This window comes from Bos taurus, chromosome 23 (genome assembly GCF_002263795.3).
Source record: "Bos taurus isolate L1 Dominette 01449 registration number 42190680 breed Hereford chromosome 23, ARS-UCD2.0, whole genome shotgun sequence".
Lineage (NCBI taxonomy): Eukaryota > Metazoa > Chordata > Mammalia > Artiodactyla > Bovidae > Bos > Bos taurus.
Genome location: NC_037350.1, coordinates 31,804,586 through 31,829,157, shown reverse-complemented (window position 1 = coordinate 31,829,157; position 24,572 = coordinate 31,804,586). Strand labels below are relative to the sequence as shown.

Here is a 24,572-nt window from a genome sequence, read left to right as displayed (position 1 = left end):
GATAAACAGCAAGGTTGTCATCTATGGGCAGAACTATGCAAATAAGGTATGGAAATTCAGCTTTTCTATTGGCTATTTCGCTGAGTCTCGTTAATAACCAATCAAACAACCGGATTTACTCCCCAGGAAATGCCTATAAAAGCAGCAGTGTTCTACCTACTTCTAGACTTGGTGTACTTTGAGAGACAGTGTTGTTTTTTGCTCCTTTTTTATACTTGCTATGTCTGGACGTGGCAAACAAGGAGGTAAGGCGCGAGCAAAGGCCAAGTCTCGTTCTTCGCGGGCGGGGCTCCAGTTCCCGGTGGGTAGAGTCCATCGTCTACTACGTAAGGGCAATTACGCCGAGCGTGTAGGCGCTGGGGCCCCGGTGTATCTGGCGGCGGTGTTGGAGTACCTGACGGCCGAGATCTTGGAGCTGGCGGGCAACGCGGCGCGCGACAACAAGAAGACCCGTATCATCCCGCGCCATTTACAGCTGGCCATCCGCAACGACGAGGAGCTCAACAAGCTGCTGGGTCGTGTGACCATCGCTCAGGGTGGTGTGCTGCCTAACATCCAGGCGGTGCTGCTGCCAAAGAAAACCGAGAGTCACCATAAGGCCAAGGGCAAGTAATTGGACTGAGACCTGAGTTTCCGGAAGTGCTTTCAAACCCAAAGGCTCTTTTCAGAGCCCCCACTATTTCAAAAGAAGAGCTGGTATCACTGTATTTGTAAAAAAAGCAAAAAAGGTAAGTAAAATTTTTACGAAAGCTAAAGCATTACAAGAAAATTACCTTTTATTTTTACAAAAGGTTCAAAGTATAAAGTAAGTTGATTAAGGCCTGATTCACAAAGTAGTTACGCATTTCTGATAGTGAGGTGATATATGGCTTTGGAAGGTAAGGCCTAAAGGTTTAATTGGTCTCGGTAAACTTGTTTTGACATTACTTGGATGATGAGAGCAAATGTGCCGAGCAAGATGGCCAGAGCTGCTCAGACGCCTCGCTCTGCAATGAACCCTTCATGTCCTTAAGTAAGGAAATCAGGGTCTCCGGTTAACTTTCAAACTACCGTTTGAAACAAAAGCACGTGTTTAGAAAGGGGCTTCTGAAAAGCTGCCTGGAGTTAACATGTGGTAGCTTAGAACAGACAATCTAGACTTGAATTGTGTCTTCTCCCCCATTTACAAATTGATATTTGGGGCTAATTTCTAACCTAGTAGTTTTGTATGTAAGGTGGATTGTGTGCTATTCTTAAGTCGTGTCTGACTTGCGACCCCATGGCCTGCAGCGTGCCAGGCACCTCTGTCCAAGGAATTCTCCAGGCAAGAATGCTAGAGTGGGTGGCCATTGCCTTCTCCAGGAACCCTAGATTAGTGCCTGAATGAGAAGGTTCAAGTTTCTAGGTTCCCAACGCAGCTCTTAAAGGGTTAGAGCAGGACTGTAGTCTTCCCCAAAATAGTTGACTACTGTTGCTGCTGCTGCTGCTGCTGCTGCTGATGATGATGAGTCGCTTCAGTCGTGTCCGACTCTGTGCGACCCCATAGACGGCAGCCCACCAGGCTCCCCAGTCCCTGGGATTCTCCAGGCAAGAACACTGGAGTGGGTTGCCATTTCCTTCTCCAATGCATGAAAGTGAAAAGTGAAAGTGAAGTCGCTCAGTCGTGTCCGACTCTTTGCGACCCCATGGACAGTAACCTGCACCAGGCTTCTCCGTCCATAGGATTTTCTAGGGAAGAGTACTGGAGTGGGTTGCCATTTCCTTCTCCAAGAAATCTTACCGACCCAGGAATCGAACCCAGGTCTCCCACATTGATAGACGCTTTACCGTCTGAGCTACCAGGGGACCTAGCACTGTACAAAAATCCCTAGGATCCTCTTTTCCAGGATTGAGTCTCATAAAGTATTTTGGATGACTCAATTTGTACTTAAAGGAGTAGACAAGGAGGCTGAGTACGCCAAAATGTGGGACCTAGGCAGCCTAGGGAGACGCACCCACACTCAAACACTCCTGAGGCTTCACTGAAGCGTTTTGCATGGAAATCAGTTGGTTTGGAGCATTCAAATCCAGATGTGTGGGGACAGATCATCTAAACAGTAGCTGGTTCCCCTGGACACACCTTCCTCTTAACTTTGACACAGACATCCTGCAGTCTTGGAGCTTCCATCCCGCTCTTCCCCTCCTCCTGAGCTACCCACCCCACCCCCACCCCCCAGCCCCACCCCCAGCCTGGCCTTGAAACCACTAACCAAAGACCTGGCTAGTGTATGGGTGTTTGGTGAAGGCAAAGTGGCAGAAAAAGAAATGAGCATCTTGATGACCACGCATTAAAACCTCCCAGGTTTTTAATGATAGCCAGACTGAAAATCCGTTTGGGGAAAGTCCAACCTCAGGTAGGGGTACCCTAAGAGGACTGTGTTCTTTCTGCCCAACAATACCTTTATGTTGGAGAACTTGGATTCTTAGGTTGGAATTGCTTTATATAAACTTTGGGATACTTTTCGTTAACTTGCCAGCTTGCCAGCTCCAACACTTAACTAGGTGTGTGACCTCAACTTCCTGCGTCCATTTTTTCCTGTATGCCTTTTCTTGTGATGAAAAGATGGGCTCAGCAGTATGAGTTCTGACATTAGAATGCAGGGGGCTCAAGAGTAATAACCAAAACTTACTAAGCACTTATGTGTGTCACTGTTGGTCCAGCATATTAGTTTAACCCAACAATCCTAGAGATAAGTACTATTTATTCCTATCCCAATTTTAAAGAGAAAGGGAACGGAAGAGGACATAAACAACTTGTCTAAGCCCCAAAGTCAGGAAGCCAGTACTTCTAATCACTGGCTATTTTATAACCAATGGCTCTCTAGGAGATTATCAGAATTATGAAAAGAGTAAAACTCAATAATACATAAAGGATTTAACTTTGCCCACATACCAAGTGTTACTAATTTCATCCTAATTTCTTGAGAATTTTAAGACAAAGAGGAGAGGTGATCGTCCTGGAATATACATTCTGGAAGGGAGGTTAATCTTCAGAATGTGTGACCCACACTTGTTATTTTTCACACAGCACTTTTATTTTTTCCTACATTTTTTCAAATTTATTTTTAATTGGAGGATGATTGCTTTACAAAGCCACATATTTCTGTGTTATCCAATACACATTTAGTATGTGACAAGTGAAACAAGGGCACAAGTGGAAAGATGGTTTGGTAAAAAACCATAGGACTTGATAAGGTAATTTATTGTGGTAAATGAAGAAAGGAATTAGAGAAGACTTAAATTCTCCCCTCTGGATTCCAATAACAAAATTTTGTATTGGACTATTTAAGAGTGAATGATACAGTGTATTAATTTTCTGTATTTCATCAAAACCTCCTTTTGGTCAAGGATCCCATCTTGTTAAATTGTTGATAGCATAGACCCTGGCATACAATAAACACTTGATAATGACACTGAGAAAATGTTGAGTTGGGTCAGAGGCTGAGCCATTAGGAAGCACCTAATAAAGGGCTAGAATACTAGAGGGTCAGTTTATTACCAGAGGTGACATTAATTACACACAGACTAACAGGCTGGTAATAACATCTTCTCTTACCAGTAGAAAACTCATTCTGAAAAATTCAGTTTGCATTGGCCACTTATTTTGAGAGCTTCAAAGAAACAGAGAAGGTGTCATTTGACAAGCTGTTACCTAAGAGACACTGTTAAGAGGCCATTCCCCAACCAGAGAACATTCCTCACTGTTCAGGCCTAGCTTCTCCTCTCCAACATAGTTTTGTGCCTCCAACTTTGAAATGTCACTGTTTATATCCAAAAGCCCTAGTTACCACTTGGGGAAATTCTCTAGTGGGCAATAAACTCTCAGTAGCTTTCTTTGGTTTCCAGCCCTTGAGTAGGTTTCCATCTACCATGCCTCAAGGGTCCTGGAGAGGACCATTTAAATTGGGGCAAGTTGATGAGAATGGTAAACCTATGCCTTGCAATTACTGAAGACATCTAGGCACTAGGGACAAAAGTTTATCTCAGAGATTTATTGAGACGTGAGATTGAGACAGAATCATCATTCAGTTATATAGGATATTCTGAACTCTACAGATCAGTTTAATACAACACAATCAGTTACAAAATCTTGTTTAAAATTTCCAAATAATCTGTACAGCAATATCCTCCCATTACTCCATCTGTCAGCCATTCACTTTCTATTTTTTAAATGTATCATGTGAGCTCTTTTTTTACAAGTGTGGTACATCTTATAATCACTTGTAAAAAATAATTGTATGTATTTTAAAATTAGAAGCAGGTTATCTTTTAAGGGTTTGTTATTTGTTGAACTCAATTATAAATATTCCTGTTAAGCATAATGCATGTGGGTTATTAGAAGACATTAGAAATTTAATTGAGGGTTTCCCATATATACTAAAATTAAGAATCAGGGGTCATATATGTAGCTCCAGAATTCTTCCCTCTCTTTCTTACTTCAGCACCTTGATCTTGTAGCAAACTAACATTAGCATCATCAGGAGATCTACCAAAAGGCAGATATAGTCTATATTTAAACCCAGAAAACTGTATCATTAATAAGTAGACAAATTTATGAAAAAACTTAATAAGCATTATCAGTATAGCACCAATAGAAATTGGTAAGTCACATTACCCATACCTTTAATACATATCTTAATTTATTCACCATACTCCTTTCCATGTCCTGAAGAGTCATCCATGACCACCTCTAGCCTCAGTCTACCTACCTGACTTCATTACATCTCTCTGTCCAGCTACACTGGTCTCTCTTCCACCTGCCAGGCTCCTTGGTACTTCAAGACACTTGTACTGTTGATCTCATTCTCTGCAATGCCCATCCTCTGATTTTTTTGGTGAGCTCGTTCTCTTCTCCAGACAGACCTATCTGAAATTGATCTAGCCAGATGGATTAATGATCTAATGTAAAATAGAAATGCTAAATGAAATTTTAGGGAAGATTTTTTATAACCTCAGTTTGTACATGTGTGTTTTGAGGGGGAGGTGTCATTATTAAGCCATCCAGGAAACACAAATGCCATATAGGAAGGTACACAGACAACATAAGATAAAAATAAAGATGCAATATACCATAAAGAGAGTACAAAACAAGCAGTACATCGAAATAAAGGATTTGCAAAACATCATACACAAAAGGTTAATGACTTTAATTTACAAGGAACAGCTGCAAACTGCTAAGAAAAGCGCAAACAATAATAGAAAAGAAATATTAAACAGGATATTGTATGCTGCTGCTGCTGCTAAGTCGCTTCACTCGTGTCCGACTCTTGTGCGACCCCATAGACGACAGCCCACCAGGCTTCCCCCTCCCTGGGATTCTCCAGGGAAGAACACTGGAGTGGGTTGCCATTTCCGTCTCCAATGCATGAAAGTGAAAAGTGAAAGTGAAGTCGCTCAGTTGTGTCCAACTCTAGCGACCTCATGGACAGCAGCCTACCAGGCTCCTCCGTCCATGGGATTTTCCAGGCAAAAGTACTGGAGTGGGGTGCCATTGCCTTCTCTGAGGATACTGTATACATTTTATCAAATTCAAATAGAGAATGCATATGAGAAAAAACAAACCAATATATATAGAAGTGTTCACTTTCCTAGAAGTTAGGTTATGCATATCACAGCAACAAAGGAATAGCATTTCTCACCTATGGATGTTGTTGTTATTCTTTAGTTGTTAAGCTGTGTCCGACTCTTTGTGACTCCGTGGACTATACCCTGCCAAGCTCCTCGGTCCATGGGATTTCCCAGGCAAGAATACTGGAGTGGGTTGCTATTTCTTTCCCCAGAGGATCTTTTTGACTCAGGGATTGAACATGGGTCTCCTACATTTGCAGGTGGATTCTTCACTGCTGAACCATGAGGGAAGCCCTTCACCTATGGATAGACAAGCCCGAAAACTAGTAAGACTTAGGATGATAAGGGTGAGAAAGGATTGCCACAGTTGTATAATCTCTTGAGAAAAATTCCTGGCAATATATTAAAATTTATTAAGATACACTCAACCCTTCGCAAAGCAAAGCAGTATTAGATAGATAAGTAAATATCTGCTGAACCATGAGGGAAGCCCTTCACCTATGGATAGACAAGCCCGAAAACTAGTAAGACTTAGGATGATAAGGGTGAGAAAGGATTGCCACAGTTGTATAATCTCTTGAGAAAAATTCCTGGCAATATATTAAAATTTATTAAGATACACTCAACCCTTCGCAAAGCAAAGCAGTATTAGATAGATAAGTAAATAAATAAGAAAAAAAAAAAAAAGAAACTAGAGAAGAGAGGGTGTCTCCCATCTAGAAATAAAAGCCCCATTATGTGAGGTTATATAAGGAGAGATCATTACCTTCTGTAAACATCTGTGTGTCAAGTGTTAAAAGAAGCATGTGTAGAGTAACCTCAAATATAAAAAGTAAAATAAACAAAGTAACCTCTGTTTATTTCTCACTCCAAGTTACTTTCTTTGAATCATCCTGTTGAGAGCCTTTAAAATACAGTCTAAGATTGTCTTTATAAGATCCCATGTTGTTTGCCTTTCCCCATTAGACTGTTCCATGAAGGGGAGCATGGCATGTAGACATCCCAACTTCTCAGAAAGGGCCTGGGACTCAACTCTCTGGTGAGTGAACCAGGGAATGGATGCTGCACCCCAGAAAGCACACTCAGAGCCCAGAAAGGACATGGTTATTTCTGTTTCTATATAAAAATATCTGCCCAGTAACCATTGTTACATAAGGGCGACACCACCCTTATGGCAGAAAGTGAAGATAAACTAAAGAGCCTCTTGATGAAAGTAAGAGTGAAAAAGTTGGCTTAAAACATTCATAAAACTAAGATCACGGCATCTGGTCCCATCACTTCATGGCAAGTAGATGAGGAAACAATGGAAAGAGTGACAGACTTTATTTTTCAGGAGCTCCAAAATCACTGCAGATAGTGACTGCAGCCATGAAATTAAAAGACACTTGCTCCTTGGAAGAAAAGTTATGACCAACCTAGACAGCATATTAAAAAGCAGAGACATTACTTTTCCAAAAGAGGTCCGTCTAGTCAAACATAAGGTTTTTCCAGTAGTCATATATGGATGTCAGAGTTGGAGTATAAAGACAGCTGTGAAGAAGAGAAGTCGCTCAGCCGTGTCCGATTCTTTGCAACCCCATAGACTGTAGCCGACCAGGCTCCTCCGTCCATGGGATTTTCCAGGCATGAATACTGGAGTGAGTTGCCATTGCCTTCTCCAGGGGATCTTCCTGACCCAGGGATCGAACCCGGGTCTCCCGCATTGTAGGCAGACGCTTTACCGTCCAAGCTTCCAGGGAAGCCAGCTGAGGGCCCAAGAATTGATGCTTTTGAACTGTGGTGTTGGAGAAGACTCTTGAGAGTCCCTTGGACTGCAATGAGATCCAACCAGTCCACCCTAAAGGAAATTAGTCCTGAATATTCATTGGAAGGACTGATGCAGAAGCTGAAACTCCAATACTTTGGCCACCTGATGCATAGAACTGACTCATTTGAAAAGACCCTGATGCTGGGAAAGATTGAAGGTGGGATAAGAAGGGGACAACAGAGGATGAGATTGTTGGGTGGCATCACTGACTCAATGGACGAGAGTTTGAGTAAACTCCGGGAGTTGGTGATAGAAAGGGAGGCCTGGTGTGCTGCAGTCCATGAGGTCGCAGACATGACTGAGTCAGACATGACTGAGCAACTGAACTGAAATGAACCATTGTTAATACATTTCCCACTGCCCTACACAGCTACTAGGGCTGCAGTGAAACTTGGAAACACCGTATGCTGCATTTGTTTTCCATACTCTACCTTCTTCCAGAGGTTTCTGCACTAACCTCATCAGACAATGTCTTCTGATAACTCTTAGTGGCCCTGTGCTTAGTTGCTCCATTGTGTCCGACTCTTTGTGACACCATGGACTGTAGCCTGCCAGGCTTCCCTGTCCATGTGGATTCTCCAGGCAAGAACACTGGAGTGGGTTGCCATGCCCTCCTCCAGGGGATCTTCCCAACCCAGGGATCCAACCCAAGTCTCCCCCATTGCAGTCAGATGCTTTATGGTCTGAGCCATTGGTTTGTTTTCTCTGCTGGCCAATATGATTTATAAAAGAATCTTCTTTAATGCCCTATTGGGTCTATGGTTACTAAATGTTTGTTTAGAATAATGGAAAGAAAAGGAGCACTCAGCTGGCGTATGTGACCAAGTCAATGCTGTTTCATTCCTTACAATGCCTGCTCAGCACATAGGGGCACCTCAGAGCCTTTTACATTCTAATACTGGGATTATCCAGTTAACACGATTTTCTATGGAGAGAGTTTGTTGAAAAATTCTATCATACATCTCCATATCCTAGCCCATCATCCCAAATAATAGATACTCAGGAAATACTCTGAGTGAATACTCCGGATTAATGTGTTGGCAACAGAACTTCTATCTGCACAGAAACAGATCATTAATATGCAAGGATTTGTGAGTTTATTCCTAGGTGATGAAACTTTTTAACCACCAACGGTTTTAAATTCCATTTGCTACATTTGGAGGGAGATACATGACTGATTCTTGAGCTACTCTGTCCAATATAGGCCACAGGCCACATGTGACATTTTAAATTTAAATAAAATGAAATTTTAAAAAAATTCAGGTCCTCAATTGCACTAAGCATATTTCAAGTTGCTGGTGGTTTCTGCTTTGAACAGCAAAGATATAGAACATGTCTGTCAGTGCAGAAAGTTCTGTTTGTAACACCAGGCTAGGGACTTCTTGTCCCTCTGGGCTGATATGCTCAAGTGCACTTAACCAGTTTCCTCCTAGTAGCATCTAGGGATATGGTTGCCAGATAAAATATAGGATGCTCAGTTAAATTTGAATATCAGTTAATTAACAAATAATTGTTTTACTATAAGTATGCCCCCAAATATTGTATGGGACACGCTATGCTGGATTCCCTGGTGGCTCAGTGGTAAAGAATCCACTTGCCAATGCAGGAGGTGTGGGTTCGATCCCTGGATCAGGAATATCTCCTGGAGAAGGAAATGGCAACCCACTGAAGTAGTCTTGCTTGGAAAATCCCATGGACACAATCATCTAGGGGCTTATAGTTCTTGGGGTCACAAAGAGTTAGACACCACTTACAGACTAAACAACAACAACCACACATATTATAGTACAACAAAAATTGTTGTTTATCTTCAATTCAGATTTAACTGGGCATATTGTATTTTTATTAGCCAATCTAGACAGCATATTAAAAAGCAGAGACATCACTTTGCTAACAAAGGTCCCTCTAGTCAAAGCTGTGGTTTTTCCAGTAGTCATGTATGGATGTGAGAGTTGGACTATAAAGAAAGCTGAGCACCAAACAACTGATGCTTTTGAACTGTGGTGTTGGAGAAGACTCTTGAGAGTTCCCTGGACTGCAAGGAGATCCAACCAGTCCATCCTAAAGGAGATCAACCCTGGGTGGAAGGACTGATGTTAAAGCTGAAACTCCAATACTTTGGCCATATGATGTGAAGAGCTGACTCATTTGAAAAGACCGTGATGCTGGGAAAGATTGAGGGCAGGAGGAAAAGGGGAAGACAGAGGATGAGATGGTTGGATGGCATCACCAACTCAATGGACATGAGTTTGGGTAGATTCCTGGAGTTGGTGATAGACAAGGAGGCCTGGCGCACTGCTGCAGCTCATGCGGCTGCAGAGTCGGACACGACTGAGTGACTGAACTGAACTCAACTGAACTGATTAGCCAAATCTGGCAACTCTATCTGAAGAGCAAAATTAGAGCATCTTTCCAGGGATGCTGTGTCCTCTTACCACAGGGAGTGTGTATGTGAGGAAATGAGGTGGCGCTAGTTGTAAAGAACCCGCCTGCCAATGCATGAGACATAAGAGACGTGGGTTTGATCCCTGGTTTCAGAAGATCCCCTGGTGGAAGGCTTGACGACCAACTCCAGTATTCTTTCCTGGAGAATCCCATGGACAGAGGAGACTGGGGGGCTACAGTCCATAGGGTCACAAAAAGTCGGATAAGACAGAAGTGACTTAGCATGCACAATACTCAGAAAGAATAGAACCAGTTATGAGGAAACAGATTGGTACATTTTTCTGCATATGTTGAGGAAGGTTAAGAAAGAAGTTCCCAAATACATTTACTTTGGTTTCTTCTCTTCCCTTAGGTTTCAAAAGCTTCTTGTTACAAAGAGATGCCTCGATCCAGAGTGTCTGTCAAACTCATCAATGCTCAGAAATAAATGGATTGGTGTCAGTGTTCTGATATCACTGATTGATCCTGCACGTGCAAAATTTTTTCTATTAAAAACTTACTCTGGGTTTCTTTCATTGTGTGTACTGTGTGTCTTGGGGATAAGGAGAGTGAAAGGGGAGGGATGGGAACTATTATTGTGGAGAAGCTATCTTTGGTACAAAATGTATCTAATTTCTTGAATAAGTAATACATTTTAAAAATTATCTATTTATTTGGCTTTGCCAGCTTTTAGTTGCAGAACACAGGTTTAGTTGCAGCATGTGGGATCTGGGCTCTTTAAAGTGGCTCAGATGATAAAGAATCTGTCTGCAATGCAGGAGACCAGGGTTTGATCCCTGGGTCAGGAAGATGCTCTGGAGAAAGAAATGGTAACGCACTCTAGTATTCTTGCCTGGAACATCCCATGGATGGAGGAACCTGACAGGCTACAGTCTGTGGGGTAGCAAAGAATGGAACACAACTTAGTGACTTCACTTTCTTTCTTTCATGTGGGATCTTGCTCCCTGACCAGGGATTAAACTCAGGGCCCCTGCAATGTGAGCCCACAGTCTTAGCCAATGGATCACCAGGATACATTGAGAGGGTCCAAAGGAATTGAAATAACCAGGCATATGTTGAGAATCCACTCCTTTACTGGATTGCCCCACTGCCCCCTAAGTAACATTATTCTCCTTATATATTTGCCTGTTGTTAATTCATGCCGATATGAGTCAAGCGAGAATGTATTTTTTCTTTCCCCTTATCTCCAACTTTCGTTCTTAAAACATAGCTGACTGATACAGTTGCTCTTTTCTCTAACAGTATATCTTGGAAAACTTTCCAAATGTGAACACAGAGGGTACTGTGCATTGTCTAATGTTTTTGTACTTTGGGGATGCCTCACCGTTTATGTAACCTGTCCTCTGTTGGTAGGCACACAAAACAATACTGAAATAACAAACCCTGCTTTCCAGCAAAATGGAAATTGTTCTAATATTCTGCTGGGATGGTGGAAAACGATCAGAAATTCAAGGACTTAAGGTTCTTATCTTTAAAAACTGTGGCCTTAGTCAAGTTCATTTTGAACCCCAGCTTCTTCATCTGTAAAATGGAGGTAATATGTACCTTAAGTAACTATGAGAATGAAAAAATTGTTTGGAACTCTAAAGAACAGCACAAATAACATTATTTAATTTTTCAACACCACTTATTTTGTGAGAGCTGTATATAAAATATTGGAATAGGAACAGGCTCCCCAAATTCCACCCTGGCATGAAGAAATGAAATATGATACCAAGAGGGAAGAAGAGTTTCATTAACTACCTGGTTCAATGGCCATTTCCTTACACAGGAGTTAGAAGGCACATCTTCTCAATCTGCCTTCTCCTTTGCCCCTTCTGCTCTTTCCTCTGCAGTCAAGGTCTGGTTTTAACCATATCTCTGCTACTCTAAAGTCTGTGCATTTGGGGCTGGAGGCTTGGATGGTCCATGCTGTATTGCTAGCTGTAGTCTGACATTGCCTAGCATATTCTAGTCACTCAAGAAATAGCTGATGAATTCATAAGGCTGGATTAATAGAAGGCCACACCCAGCTTCATCTTTTAAAAATCCCTATACAATAAGCCTGTACAAAGTGGTATGTCTGTGCATACATATATAACCACATGTATGTACACATAACACAGACCTGCAGTGAGATATTCTGAAAAGAAATGGGAGTTTGGAAGAAAAAATATCTTGGTCTGTATTCCAGCTCCGTCGTTTCTCAAGTTTCTGACTGGGGGTGTGTCATCTGCCATCCCTGAAAAACCAGGCTTTTCATCTGTACAATGGGATAATAGCACCTCCCAGGGTTTTGAAAAGCCAATCAAACGGAGAGCACATGAGAAATCACTTTGTTCCTTGTAAAACCTCATATAAACATGTGAAAACTTATGTAAAGATAGAAGTACGTATAGAAATAATCTACCACCTTCACCTGTTGATCTATTCACAGGGTGGGAAGTCAGAGAGGATGTCAGGATTTCCAAGTCTGCATATGCTGGCTTCCACCTGCAGAGATTAAAGTGACTGCGGTTGTGATAAACCAGAGTGCTACTTGCTTCTGGCAGCCACTACCCCATGGTCCCATGGTCGGAGGAAGCTTCCAGAGGAGTGGACCTGGCAGACATGGTTTCGAAATGGTAATACATGCACCTTCTCACCTCCCACCAGGTCTATTTCAGATACAGAAGCAGCCCCAGTGGATTGGGTGGGCATTTCAAACTCAGCTGAGCCACCTTTGCAAGAGTAGAGACTCCTAAAACAGGGATGCTTCAAACTGCCTGCTCCATTTTTTGGCTCAATTTAACTCCCTGGATATGGAGAATCACATCTTATGGGTACCTAAGCAACTTTGGCAGAGAAAAGAACATGTGGAAATCCATTAAGGAAAAGGGGCCCTAGACACACTGCCTCTGTGAAAGGAAAAAATAAATGAAGTTCAGTTCAGTTGCTCAGTCGTGTCCAACTCTTTGTGACCCCATGAACCACAGCACACCAGGCCTCCCTGTCCATCACCAACTCCTGCAGTCCACCCAAACCCATGTCCATTGAGTCGGTGAAGCCATCCAACCATCTCATCCTCTGTGGTCCCCTTTTCCACCTGCCCTCAATCTTTCCCAGCATCAGGGTCTTTTCAAATGAGTCAGCTCTTCGCATCAGGTGGCCAAAATACTGGAGTTTCAGCTTCAACATCAGTCCTACCAATGAACACCCAGGAGTGATCTCCTTTAGGATGGACTGGTTGGATCTCCTTGCAGTCCAAGGGACTCTCAAGAGTCTTCTCCAACAGCACAGTTCAAAAACATCAGTGCTTCAACACTCAGCTTTCTTTATGGTCCAACTCTCACATCCATACATGACCACTGGAAAAACCATAGCCTTGACTACATGGACCTTTGTTGACAAAGTAATGTCTCTGCTTTTGAATATGCTGTCTAGGTTGGTCATAACTTTCCTTCCAAGGAGTAAGTGTCTTTTAATTTCATGGCTGCAATCACCATCTGCAGTGATTTTGGAGCCCAGAAAAATAAAGTCAGCCACTGTTTGCACTGTTTCCGCATCTATTTGCCATGAAGTGATGAGACCAGATGCCATGATCTTAGTTTTCTGAATGTTGAACTTTAAGCCAACTTTTTGACTCTCCTCTTTCACCTTCATCAAGAGGCTCTTTAGTTCTTCTTCACTTTCTGCCATAAGGGTGGTGTCATCTGCATATCTGAGGTTGGGAAGAGCACAAAAGGAAACTTCAAGTTTCCCTTAATTCAGTCCTTCAGGCTGTGAATTTAGAGATTGGGGCCCTTGGTCTCTGTGCAGCCACAAAACATATCAGTGGTTTGTAGACATCCACTCACTGCCCTCAACATCTTCAACTCTCAGGCTTCCAGTGGAAAATCTACATGTCATTTTGAACTTTCCTTGCTTTCTATTCTGTGTTCAGTGTAACCTCAGTAACCTGGAATTGGCCATAGTGGGAGTATTTATATGCCAATAATTAGCAAATACTACAAATAAATATTTAAGGAGTTTTCCTGGAGCACCAGTTGTTAAACATTTACCAGCACGTCACTGCCTTAAACATCCTTCATTTCTACCCCGTAAATGTACTTTCATACTTCTCATCCCTCTCTTTGTCTATGTCTCTGTCTCATCCACACACATTGGCTCACACTGTTGTTCTGTTTTCCTACCTAAAAGGGTTCTGTTTGTTGTTGTTGTTGTTCAGTCATTAGGTCATGTCCAATCTGCCAGACTCCTCTGTCCATGGAGTTTTCCAGGCAAGAACACTGGAGTGGGTTGCCATTTCCTTCTCCAGGTGATCTTCCCAACCCGGGGATCGAACCCACATCTCCTGCATTGGCAGGTGAATTCTTTACCACTGAGCCACCTGGGAAGCCCCCAGAGTTCTGTGTCACATCCCAAATGAGCCCCATGTCCCCAGGCTGATTTAATTCCCGCAGTCATATGATCCACAGCTACCATGGATATTCCTGCATTGCTTCCCATCTGTTGACTTCGTATATCGACTTTCCAAGTTTTATGAGAAAGCCTGGAAAACTTTTTGCCCCCAGCCTAACTCACCTCACCCCTCACTTCCTTCAGGCTTTTGCTCAAATGTCACCTTCTCAGTGGGACCCTCCTTAAATTTCCTCCTACTCCCAGACCGGAGAGATGCCTGCTGGGAGGGCAACCATCTTCTGGCAGATGGTGATGCTGGGAGGGTGGACTGTCAGTACAGCCTGGCTAGGAATACCATGAGCAAAGGCAGGGCTGTTTAACCAGTGACCCCAGGGGCTGCCTCTGGTTGCTTGGCAATGAATTGGGAACAATGGTTGCTTCTCTCCCCGTGGGAGAATCAGCCAATGTTCCCAGGTGCTAGGAGGCTGGCGTTCCCAGCTGACACCCACACAGAAAATGTTTCTTCTCCTCATGCAAGTCTGTTCTCACGCTCCCTCTATGAACAGGAACAGCACAGACACTGGGGCCCCTTCTGGAGCACAGCCGCTCTGTGCATCAGGCTGTTCCCTTCCCTGACACGTGACTCAGAGCTGCAGAAACAGGCACCATGCATCGGCTGACTTCTGCCCATGAGTTCCAGCAGACACAAGCCACACTGTGCCTGCCGACCAGAAGTAGGAAGACCTGTTAGGAGGAGTTAATGACCTCTAAGGGCGGTGGTCAGTGGAAAGGAGTGTATCTGCACAGCTTACATTAACAGCTAAGGTTGCACTTTTTAATCACTATTCTAACCCACTTGAGTTTCATCTTCCCAAACGCTCTCCATGAAAACTACAAACCATCAGCTTTTTCTGAAAATTTTCACTTAACCCTTTGTATTTCCCCCCATCCTTTCTTTTGTCTGATCTTTTCCCTGTCTCTTTCCTCTCTATCTAGCATTAACTACCTTCTAAGAAGCACTTTTTTAAAGTACCTTGTTTTCACACTAAGTGGTCTGTGCTGAAATATGTAGAGACTCTCCCACCGCCACTCTCCACGAATGCCCCAGTGGGACCCAGTCACGAAAGAAATACAAGCTCAGCTGGGGTTTCCAGTGGTGGCATCTGTGTTTTGTTGTTGGAGAGCGGTCCTCTGGCTCCATCAGTAGGAACCATCCTGCTTAGATGGCACCTGTGACACAGAAGCTATGCCTCAGGATCAGACAAATATTCATTGTTATCCAAATTTACTGCTAGCTGTCTAAACTAGAGTTGGATTGGTTGGAATGTGGTTTCTACCTCATTTCATTAGATTATAATGCTCACTCTATAAATAAAATAAGGCACTAACTTTATTTAATCACAGATTACCTAACTTGCTGAGTACATACATGTTTCTGGTAAAATGGATGGATGGGGGAGGTGTGCCAATGAGAATAAGACACACAGAGCTGAATCAGCTTCATGGTGTTACTGGGAAGGCAAATGAGAGAATATAGGTAAAGATCTCAGAAGAGTGCCCAACACAAAGACATCTCTAAAAGAGGTAGTTGTTGTTTGCTGCTGTTGTCATAACAATAATTATCTAATTACACAATGAAACCAGTGCTCTAGTAGCCCAAAGAGCTAAAAACTGTCTTTTGAAGGCTCTGATTTCATTTGGTTACTTATTACTCCAATTTTATATTGTTCTTTGGTCTTTAACTAAAAAACGCCCTTGTCTCACCAACATTTAGTGTCTCCCATTGGTCACATTTACTGGAAGCCTAAAGAGCAATGGAGCCTGGGAAATGTAGTTTCTAGTGACAGACAGCAGCTTCAGAGGTTAAACAGGAGAATGAAAGAGACAAGAAGAAATTCAAACAAATATTTCTGCAAATCTGATGCCTGTACATTAAACTTCGTATCTGCACTCAACCATAGGCACACTTCCATCTTTAAGTGCAGAAAGGATCAGAAATATAAAATTTTTTATTTAAAATTTTATTTTAAACATTTTAGGTGAGTTATGATATTCTGAGAAAGAAAGAAGTGGTGGATACAATTTTAAGAAAGCAAGAAGGCATTTGATTTTAAACAATTTTCTCTTTTTTATTTGTACTCAACACAAATGAAATGACTGCAACTTTGAAGACTGGTTGTTTTGAGTTCAGGAACAGTGTGAGATAAGAATAAAAACATTGATTTGGCTATCCATCAAGTCTCTGCTTTTCAACACTGTGCAACCTTGAGCAAATTATTGTCCCTTTTCAGCTTCCTTGTCTGGAAAACAGAACCAATGATGATCACCCAACTCAGAGGACAGAAGTGAAGGTTAAGTGGGAACAATGGGCTTGGTACGTATGTTGGTGCCATGCGTGCTGTCACTCAGTTGTGCCTGACTCTTTGCGACCCCATGGACTATAACCTGCCAGACTTCTTTGTCCACGGAATTTTCCAGGCAAGAATACTGGAGTGAGTTTCTATTTCCTACTCCAGGGGATCTTCCTGGTACATAACAGACACTAAAAATGATGCTTTCTCTTCCCTTTATTTCCCCTTTTATGTCTTTGGTTTATCCCTCCCTGTGATAGGGGCAGAGTAAATGGACAAAGTAGGTGATTAAATAGTTGATCCCACTATTGGACTATAAATAGAGGAAATATAGGAGACCCCTGCAAGTTAATGATTACTCAGCAAAGCAGGCTTTCTTAACCACAAAACCAAGCAGGCTTGCTTAGGAACAAAATCAGGCAACAGAAGCATAGGGATATGTCCCAAACAATAAAACAATGGTGGAATGAGACCCACATCCTGCCCAGTGAGATCAATAAGTTAATGATCCCTAGGACATACCCCCTGAACACATTAAAAAATAATAATAATAATTTTTAGACAAGTTTGACCATGTATGGACAAAGGAAAAAAAAAAAACTCCCCTGCTCAACCTGGAGCGGAAGCTGATGATGGAAACGTGACGTCTACTCAAGAAAGACAAAGAAGTTCTTCTCCCTCCCTCCCCATCCCACGTTTCCTTTGATTATAAAACTGTAGCCCAGGAAGTCTTTGGGGCACAGGACCTCCTTACCCACCCGCTTGGGCCACCAGCCTCACAAGTAAATCAATTCTTATCTATCACTTTGCCTCTCACTGAATTCTTTTCTGCACCAATACAGAAAGGACTGTGGTACTGGAGCTCTTTGGAGCCCCTGAAAAGATACCCATCTGTTTCATCTGGATTATCTGTTACCTATTGTTGCATCCAGACTTAGCAGCTTCAGGATGTGAGCTCAGGTAATCTGGGTTCTCTGGATCTCTCACATCTCTCATTTAGGATGTGGCCAGGCCCACAGTCATCTCAAAGCTCAGTGTGGTATTGATCCACTTGCAACACCCATGCACATGGGTGTTGGCTGGACTCAGTTCCTCAAGGGCTCTTAGAAGTCCTCAAGTTCTTTGTTGGTTGTTTCTTGTCATGTGGCAGCTCATTACTTGGCAACTGACTTTCCTCTGAGGAAATGTGCAAGTGAGAGAGTGCAAGTGGGAGCCCAAGATAGAAGCCACAACCCTTTGGAAACTAATCTCAAAAATGACACATCATAGCTTTTGACATATTCTATTTGTCAGAAACAAGTCACCAGATCAGCACACACTCAAGAACAGGAAGATAACCCAGGAGTATGAACCCTCCAAAACAGGGATCATTGGGGTTCTGTCAGAGGATCTGGGTATCACACCTGATTAAAAGAAAGTGAAACTGTCTTCTTGATCCAGAGTGTTTAAAAGTGGAAGTGTACCTGTGATTGAGTGCAGATGCAGTGTCTCTTGCTCAGACATCAGATTTGCAGAAATACTGGTTTGAATTTCTGATTGTTTTCCATCATTTGCCTGTTTTCCCTCCAAGTCAGCTGTATGTCAGGGAAAACTACAATGCCCAGGCTCCCTTGCTCACCTGGAAGTGGTAGTGTGGCCGAGCGGTCTAAGGCGCTGGATTAAGGCTCCAGTCTCTTTGGGGATGTGGGTTTGAATCCCACTGCTGCCAGTATTTTTAGGACTTCCCTGTAGCTCAAATGATAAAGAACCTGACTGCGATGCAAAAGACCAGGGTTCCATCCCTGAGTTGGAAAGTTGCTCTGGCGAAGGGAATGGCAATCCACTCCACTATTTTTGCCTGGAGACTCCCACAGACAGAGAAGCCTGGCGGGCCACAGTCTGTGGAATCGCAAAGAGTCGGACACGACTGAGCGACTAACACACACAAGCACAATGAAGGCCATATGTGAAGAGCCCACAGCTGACATTATTGGTTTCCCTGGTGGCTCAGATGGTAAAGCGTCTGCTTGCAATGCAGAAGACCCTGGTCCAGTCCCTGGGTCGGAAAAATCCCTTGGAGAAGGAAATGGCAATCCACTCCAGTACCTGTGTCTGCAAAATCCCATGGACAGAGAAGCCTGGTAGGTTACAGTCCATGTGGTCACAAAGACTCGGACACGAGTGAGTGACTTCACTTTCTTTCTTGCTCACTGGTTTCCAATAGACTTGACCAATGGGAAGGACTGATAGAACATGTTGGTGAGACCAAGATATTTCTCCCCTTCTTGCTTTGCTTCCTGGGAAAACCCTGGAATTTCTCCTTCCTGAGATCCAGCCTCCTGATCCTGTATGGCTGCTAGAGTGTATAGCTCTCCACTAGAGAGCTGATCTCTTGGTGGTCTCAGCTCCTATCTCACCAGCCTGTGTCATTTCAGCTTCACTGGGGAGTCCATCCCAACTCTGGCCCTTGGAAAAGTGGCAACTTCTTGCTGCTGCTTATTTTTGGTTACTCCTCAAGGCAGTGGCAACCCACTCCAGTACTCTTGCCTGGAAAATCCCATGAACGGAGAGGCCTGGTGGGCTGCAGTCCATGGGGTCGCTAGGAGTCGGACATGACTGAGCGACTTCACTTTCACTTTTCACTTTCGCGCATTGGAGAAGGAAATGGAAACCCACTCCAGTGTTCTTGCCTGGAGAATCCCAGGGACGGAGAGCCTGGTGGGCTGCCGTCTATGGGGTCGCACAGAGTCGGATACGACTGAAGCGACTTAGCAGATTAGCAGCATCTTTCTTCTGGTTTCTTAACTCTTTCATGATCTGTTTATCTAATTACTGCTATTAGATTCCTCCTATGTGAACCCCTAGAACAGTTTTTTAACTGGACTGTACTAATAGAGTGACAGACAGTGGGGCTGAACCCAACTGATAAACATTGGTCTTTCCTGAGCAACTCGTATACGGAGCTGTGTTTTCAGCATTTTCTAAAATGTTTGCGGTACCCAGTATCTGCCCTGGGATATCTATCTGGGAAAGATAGAAGGCAGGAGGAGAAGGGGACAACAGAGGACAAGATGGTTGGATGGCATCACCAACTCAATAGACATGAGTTTGAGCAAACTCCAGGAGATGGTGGACAAAGAAGCCTGATATGCTGTAGTCCATGTGGTTGCAAAGAGTTGAACACGACTGAGTAACTGGACAAGAACAAAAATATCTGTCCTAGCGCTCACACTGCTGGCTCTATGGAGGCTGTTTTTTTTCAGGATGCAGCTTCACCACTGTAGGCTCAAGATTCATATTTTACAAAGGGAGAACCTTTATGACATCTGTGCTCTCTTAAACCCCTGAATATTAAGGGCTCCAGAATTTCTCCATAGGGAAATTTTAAGAACCACATTTTGGTTGGGAAGTGTGTGAAAGTAAAAGTGAAATCGCTCAGTCGTGGTCGACTCTTTGCGACCCCGTGGACTGTTGCCCACCAGGCTCCTCTGTCCATGGGATTCTCCAGGCAAGTATACTAGAGTGGGTTGCCATTTCCTTCTCCAGGGGATCTTGCCAGCCCAGGGATCAAACCCAGGTCTCCCGCATTGCAGGCAGATACTTTAACCTCTGAGCCACCAGGGAAGTATATGGAAACACTTTATGTGAGACCAGTATTGGGTGAAAGGAGTAGAAAAGAAAAAAAATCTAAAAGCCTGAATTGTCCACATCACAGAAGCGGTGGGTCATTGATGGAAACTAAAGGGGAAGCTGATGGCTTATGGTGAATGATGTTGGATTCATTATCTCCGAAGAAGATTTAGCTTCGGGACCAGGGACCAGGCTTGATCACTCAAGAGCTTTTGTATAGCAGAGTTTTATTAAAGTATAAAACAGGACAGAGAAAGCTTCTGACATAGACATCAGAAGGGGGACAGAGAGTGCCCCCTCACTAGTCTTAGCAAGGGAGTTACATACTTTTTAAATTGTTTAATAAACAAACAAAAAAAAATCTCAAGGTTGTAAAGATCTTACACTCCCACAATTTACATTTTAAGATGACAAGATTAGAACTTATAGCAAGATTGGGCTTCCCAGGTGGCTCAGATGGTAAAGTGACTGCCTGCAATGCCAGAGACCTGGGTTCGATCCCTGGGTCAGGAAAATCACCTGGAGAAGGAAATGGCAACCCACTTCAGTACTCTTGCCTGGACAATTCCATGGATGGAGGAGCCTGGTAGGCTACAGCCCATAGTGTCTCACCACTGAGCGACTTCACTTTCACTTTCATCAGACCCACTCCCATAATATACATTTTAACAGGATTAGTCAGAAGGTTCTCAAAGAGAAACATGTCCTCAAACAGGATACATTGTTGTTATATAATCCTTCAGATCAGTTCAGTCGCTCAGTCGTGTCTGACTCTTTGCCCCATGAATCCCAGCACGCCAGGCCTCCCTGTTCATCACCAACTCCCAGAGTTCACTCAAACTCAACGTCCATCAAGTCGGTGATGCCATCCAGCCATCTCATCCTCTGTCGTCCCCTTCTCCTCCTGCCCCCAATCCCTCCCAGCATCAGAGTCTTTTCCAATGAGTCAACTCTTCACATGAGGTGGCCAAAGTACTAGAGTTTCAGCTTTAGCATCATTCCTTCCAAAGAACACCCAGGGCTGATCTCCTTCAGAATGGGCTGGTTGGATCTCCTTGCAGTCCAAGGGACTCTCAAGAGTCTTCTCCAACACCACAGTTCAAAAGCATCAATTCTTCGGCGCTCAGCCTTCTTCACAGTCCAACTCTCACATCCATACATGACCACAGGAAAAACCATAGCCTTGACTAGACAAACTTTTGTTGGCAAAGTAATGTCTCTGCTTTTGAATATGCTGTCTAGGTTGGTCATAACTTTCCTTCCAAGGAATAAGCGTCTTTTAATTTCATGGCTGCAGTCACCATCTGTAGTGATTTTGGAGCCCAGAAAAATCAAGTCTGACACTGTTTCCACTGTTTCCCCATCTATTTCCCATGAAGTGATGGGACCAGATGCATGATCTTAGTTTTCTGAATGTTGAGCTTTAAGCCAACTTTTTCACTCTCCACTTTCACTTTCATCAAGAGGCTTTTTAGTTCCTCTTCACTTTCTGCCATAAGGGTGGTGTCATCTGCATATAATCCTTAGTACAGAGTTTAAACTGAGTTGTTTTGTTGGGTAATCATCAGCTCCTGGATTAAAGGAAAAAAAAGTTTGTCCTTTTCTCCTCCTTGAGAACTCCAGACCCCTTGCTCCTCCTCGAGAGCCCCAGACCCCTTGCTCCTCCTCGGGGACCCCAGACTTCTTATCAACCTGCCTAGGAATTGACTCTCTCAAAGCTACTGTGGATTATGCTATGACTTCATAAACTATGCTGTCCTACAAATTGTTCCCTGTTTCCTACTGCATCCCCCTTTCTTTCTACCCCAACCCAAACCTCAAGAATACTCGGTTTGCAACTTTAAGAAATTTACTAAATTCTATTTCTCATGTTTCTTTCTACACCACCCCAAACCTAAAGCACTAAAGAATAGTGCTTAGAAATAAAACTTTAAAATATGAAAATAAAATTTCACTGTATGTGGTATAAAACCAATTTATAAAGGATGATGGAATTAGTCAATGGAATTATCTCACCAAGAGAAGAAACAGCAAGGTGTCTCTTAGTTTAAGTTCCTGGGCAAGTTGCTTAATGTCTTTGGATGCAATTTTGTCTTTTGGAAAATGGTGATAATAATAACACATAAGGTTATCATAAGAATTAAGTGACTAAGCATTTGTAAAGTGCTTAGAACAGTGCCTACCACATTGTATTTTCTCTATGGTAAACTTTATAAGTATGTTGTAATATTCTAAACTGTAACTGACTATATTGATATTGTAACTGTCATAAATTATACTGGAATATCTTGATTACTGTAAGTCTGGAAAATTCACATAAAAGCAAGTATGAGAAAAAGAAGATTGGTGATTCCCTAGAAAAAGAAGAGTTTGTAGAATGGTAACTTGTTCAGTGTTTCTTTTCCACAAAACACTGTACACAAGGGTCCTCAGGGTGGTGGAACTGACTGATTGGGAGACTACTGCCGGATGAAAATACAGTCCATGGGGTCACAAAGAGTCGGACATGACTGAACGACTAAGGACAGCACACAGCACAGACCAGAAAGTAAATACACCTCTGACAAACTAATTGACGTCATGGCTTACAAACTCAATTCAGGGGAGCTTAGGTTGGTTAATAGATAAAAGGTAATACATAGGGTTGTTTACTATGTCTCAGTGTTATAAACACTTCAAAAACACTTTATCAAATCTTAAGGTACTCCTACTGATTAATTGTTGTGTCAGTTAGATTCTGCTAGATTAGATAACAAACAACCCCCAAAACATGGTGGATAACAACAGCAAAGGTTATTTTAGGTTCACATTGTATATATATATATTTTTTATAGATCAGCTGTGGCTCTGCTCCACATTTTATTCATGGAGGGACCCAGACTTAAAGAAAATGACATAAAGAGATCTCACTGCTTGTAAAGATTCTGCTGGTATGTGGATCCACCTCACTTCTACTCACATTTTATCAACCAAAGCAACTCCCATGGTGATGACTGATATTGAGGCGATATATTCCTCACAGGGGGAGGCCTATTATAAATCCATATCAGTGGGCAAGGATGTATAATCCTCCCCAAAAGGGCAGCAAAATATTGGGAGTAAAAGTGAAATCTACTGTACTACCCTCATCCAGATTTTAAATATGAGAAACAGAATTTAGTAAATGTCTTAAAGTTGCAAACCGAGTAAGTGCTAGAATTGGGGTCTGAAATGAAGTTGTTTGTCTCCAGGACAGTGATAGCCAGAGAGTCCAACATGGCCCTGGAAATTCTCATCTGATATGCAGCCACTTGTGCATACAACTAAACTAAATAGGACTGACCTATGGAAGTAAGAGAATATTGTGATTTCTGAAGTTTTGTCATAAAAGATAGTATGACTTCAATTTTGCCCTCTCTTGGATCACTCATTCTTGTGGAAGCCAGCTGTGATGGACTGAGCCCTCAAGCAGCTCAGTAAACAGGTACATGTGCCCAGGAACTGAGGCCTTTTGCCAACAGACAATACTGACTTGCTAGCCATGTAAGCCATGTGAGAACTGGCTTTCCTATTCTCAATCAAGTTTTCAGGTGATCTTCCAAAATAAATATGACTCCAGTCTAATCAGAGATCTCACATCAAAACCAACCGGTTAAGTCACCCCCAAATTTCTGACCCATGGAAACTGTGTGAGATAATACATGCTTGTTATTATTTTAAACTATTAAATTCTGGGATAGCATATCGTGTAGCAATAGAGAACTATACAAGAATGTGTCTAATTGTCATGCCAAACTGCAGCTATTTATGAATTAACAATCCTCTGTAAATGGATAAACCTTACATTTACAAGCCAGCAAGTGCATGAAGTTAGGGAGAATGGGGAGGGAATGTAAAAGGATGGTGAGGAAATAATAGGAAGAGGTACAGATAAAGACAGAAAAGTAAAGAACAGAGAAAACATACACCGGCCTAAATGCAATCTGTTCTCGTTCATTGAACCATCTCTTTTGAAAACATCAGCAGCATCTTTGAATAAATAGATAGTGAAGGGATTAATTAGGAAAGTGACTTTGAGTCCAATATTAAGGTTAATGGAAAGGTAGTTACTATCAATGAAGTCATTCTTTCTCACAGGGTCCTGTTTCTAGACAGGAAGAGCTTGCCAGGATTAAGATATCTGTGTTTTGATTCAAGAGTATATATGTAAACACTTATGTTTGATATTCTTAAGCTCTTCTGGACCAAGAAAGGATACAAATCCTCCATCCCATCCCCAAATCCAAACTACTCTACACTTGGAACTTCTGCAGGGACATTTTCCCTCCAGGTACCATAGAATTCCCTTTCTGGCAGTCCAGGGGTGAGTCACTAACCTGTCTCAGGCTTTCATTTTAAAACAATGATGGGTTCCTGGAGTTTCCATATGCTTTAAC

General features: G+C 42.7%; 1 protein-coding gene and 2 non-coding genes across 4 annotated transcripts; all 3 read left to right on the top strand.

Moving 5' to 3' along the window:
* The first annotated feature begins 153 nt into the window (after positions 1-153).
* Positions 154-237, top strand: MIR6531 (microRNA mir-6531). Its single transcript, NR_107804.1, has one exon. It is a non-coding gene; the product is annotated as a microRNA mir-6531 (primary transcript).
* Positions 170-10,353, top strand: H2AC6 (H2A clustered histone 6). Of its 2 annotated transcripts, NM_001205596.1 has the most exons (2): positions 170-728; positions 10,191-10,353. In NM_001205596.1, exon 1 carries the CDS (start codon positions 221-223, stop codon positions 611-613), a length of 393 nt encoding a protein of 130 aa, NP_001192525.1. In that variant the 5' UTR covers positions 170-220; the 3' UTR covers positions 614-728; positions 10,191-10,353. The 2 variants fall into 2 exon arrangements, with proteins under 2 accessions (NP_001192525.1, NP_001341951.1); NM_001355022.1 differs by lacking the exon at positions 10,191-10,353 and having other exon boundaries at positions 170-679.
* A 7,821-nt stretch (positions 10,354-18,174) lies between these two features.
* Positions 18,175-18,256, top strand: TRNAL-AAG (transfer RNA leucine (anticodon AAG)). The gene has a single exon. It is a non-coding gene; the product is annotated as a tRNA-Leu (tRNA).
* The last annotated feature ends 6,316 nt before the right edge of the window (positions 18,257-24,572 follow it).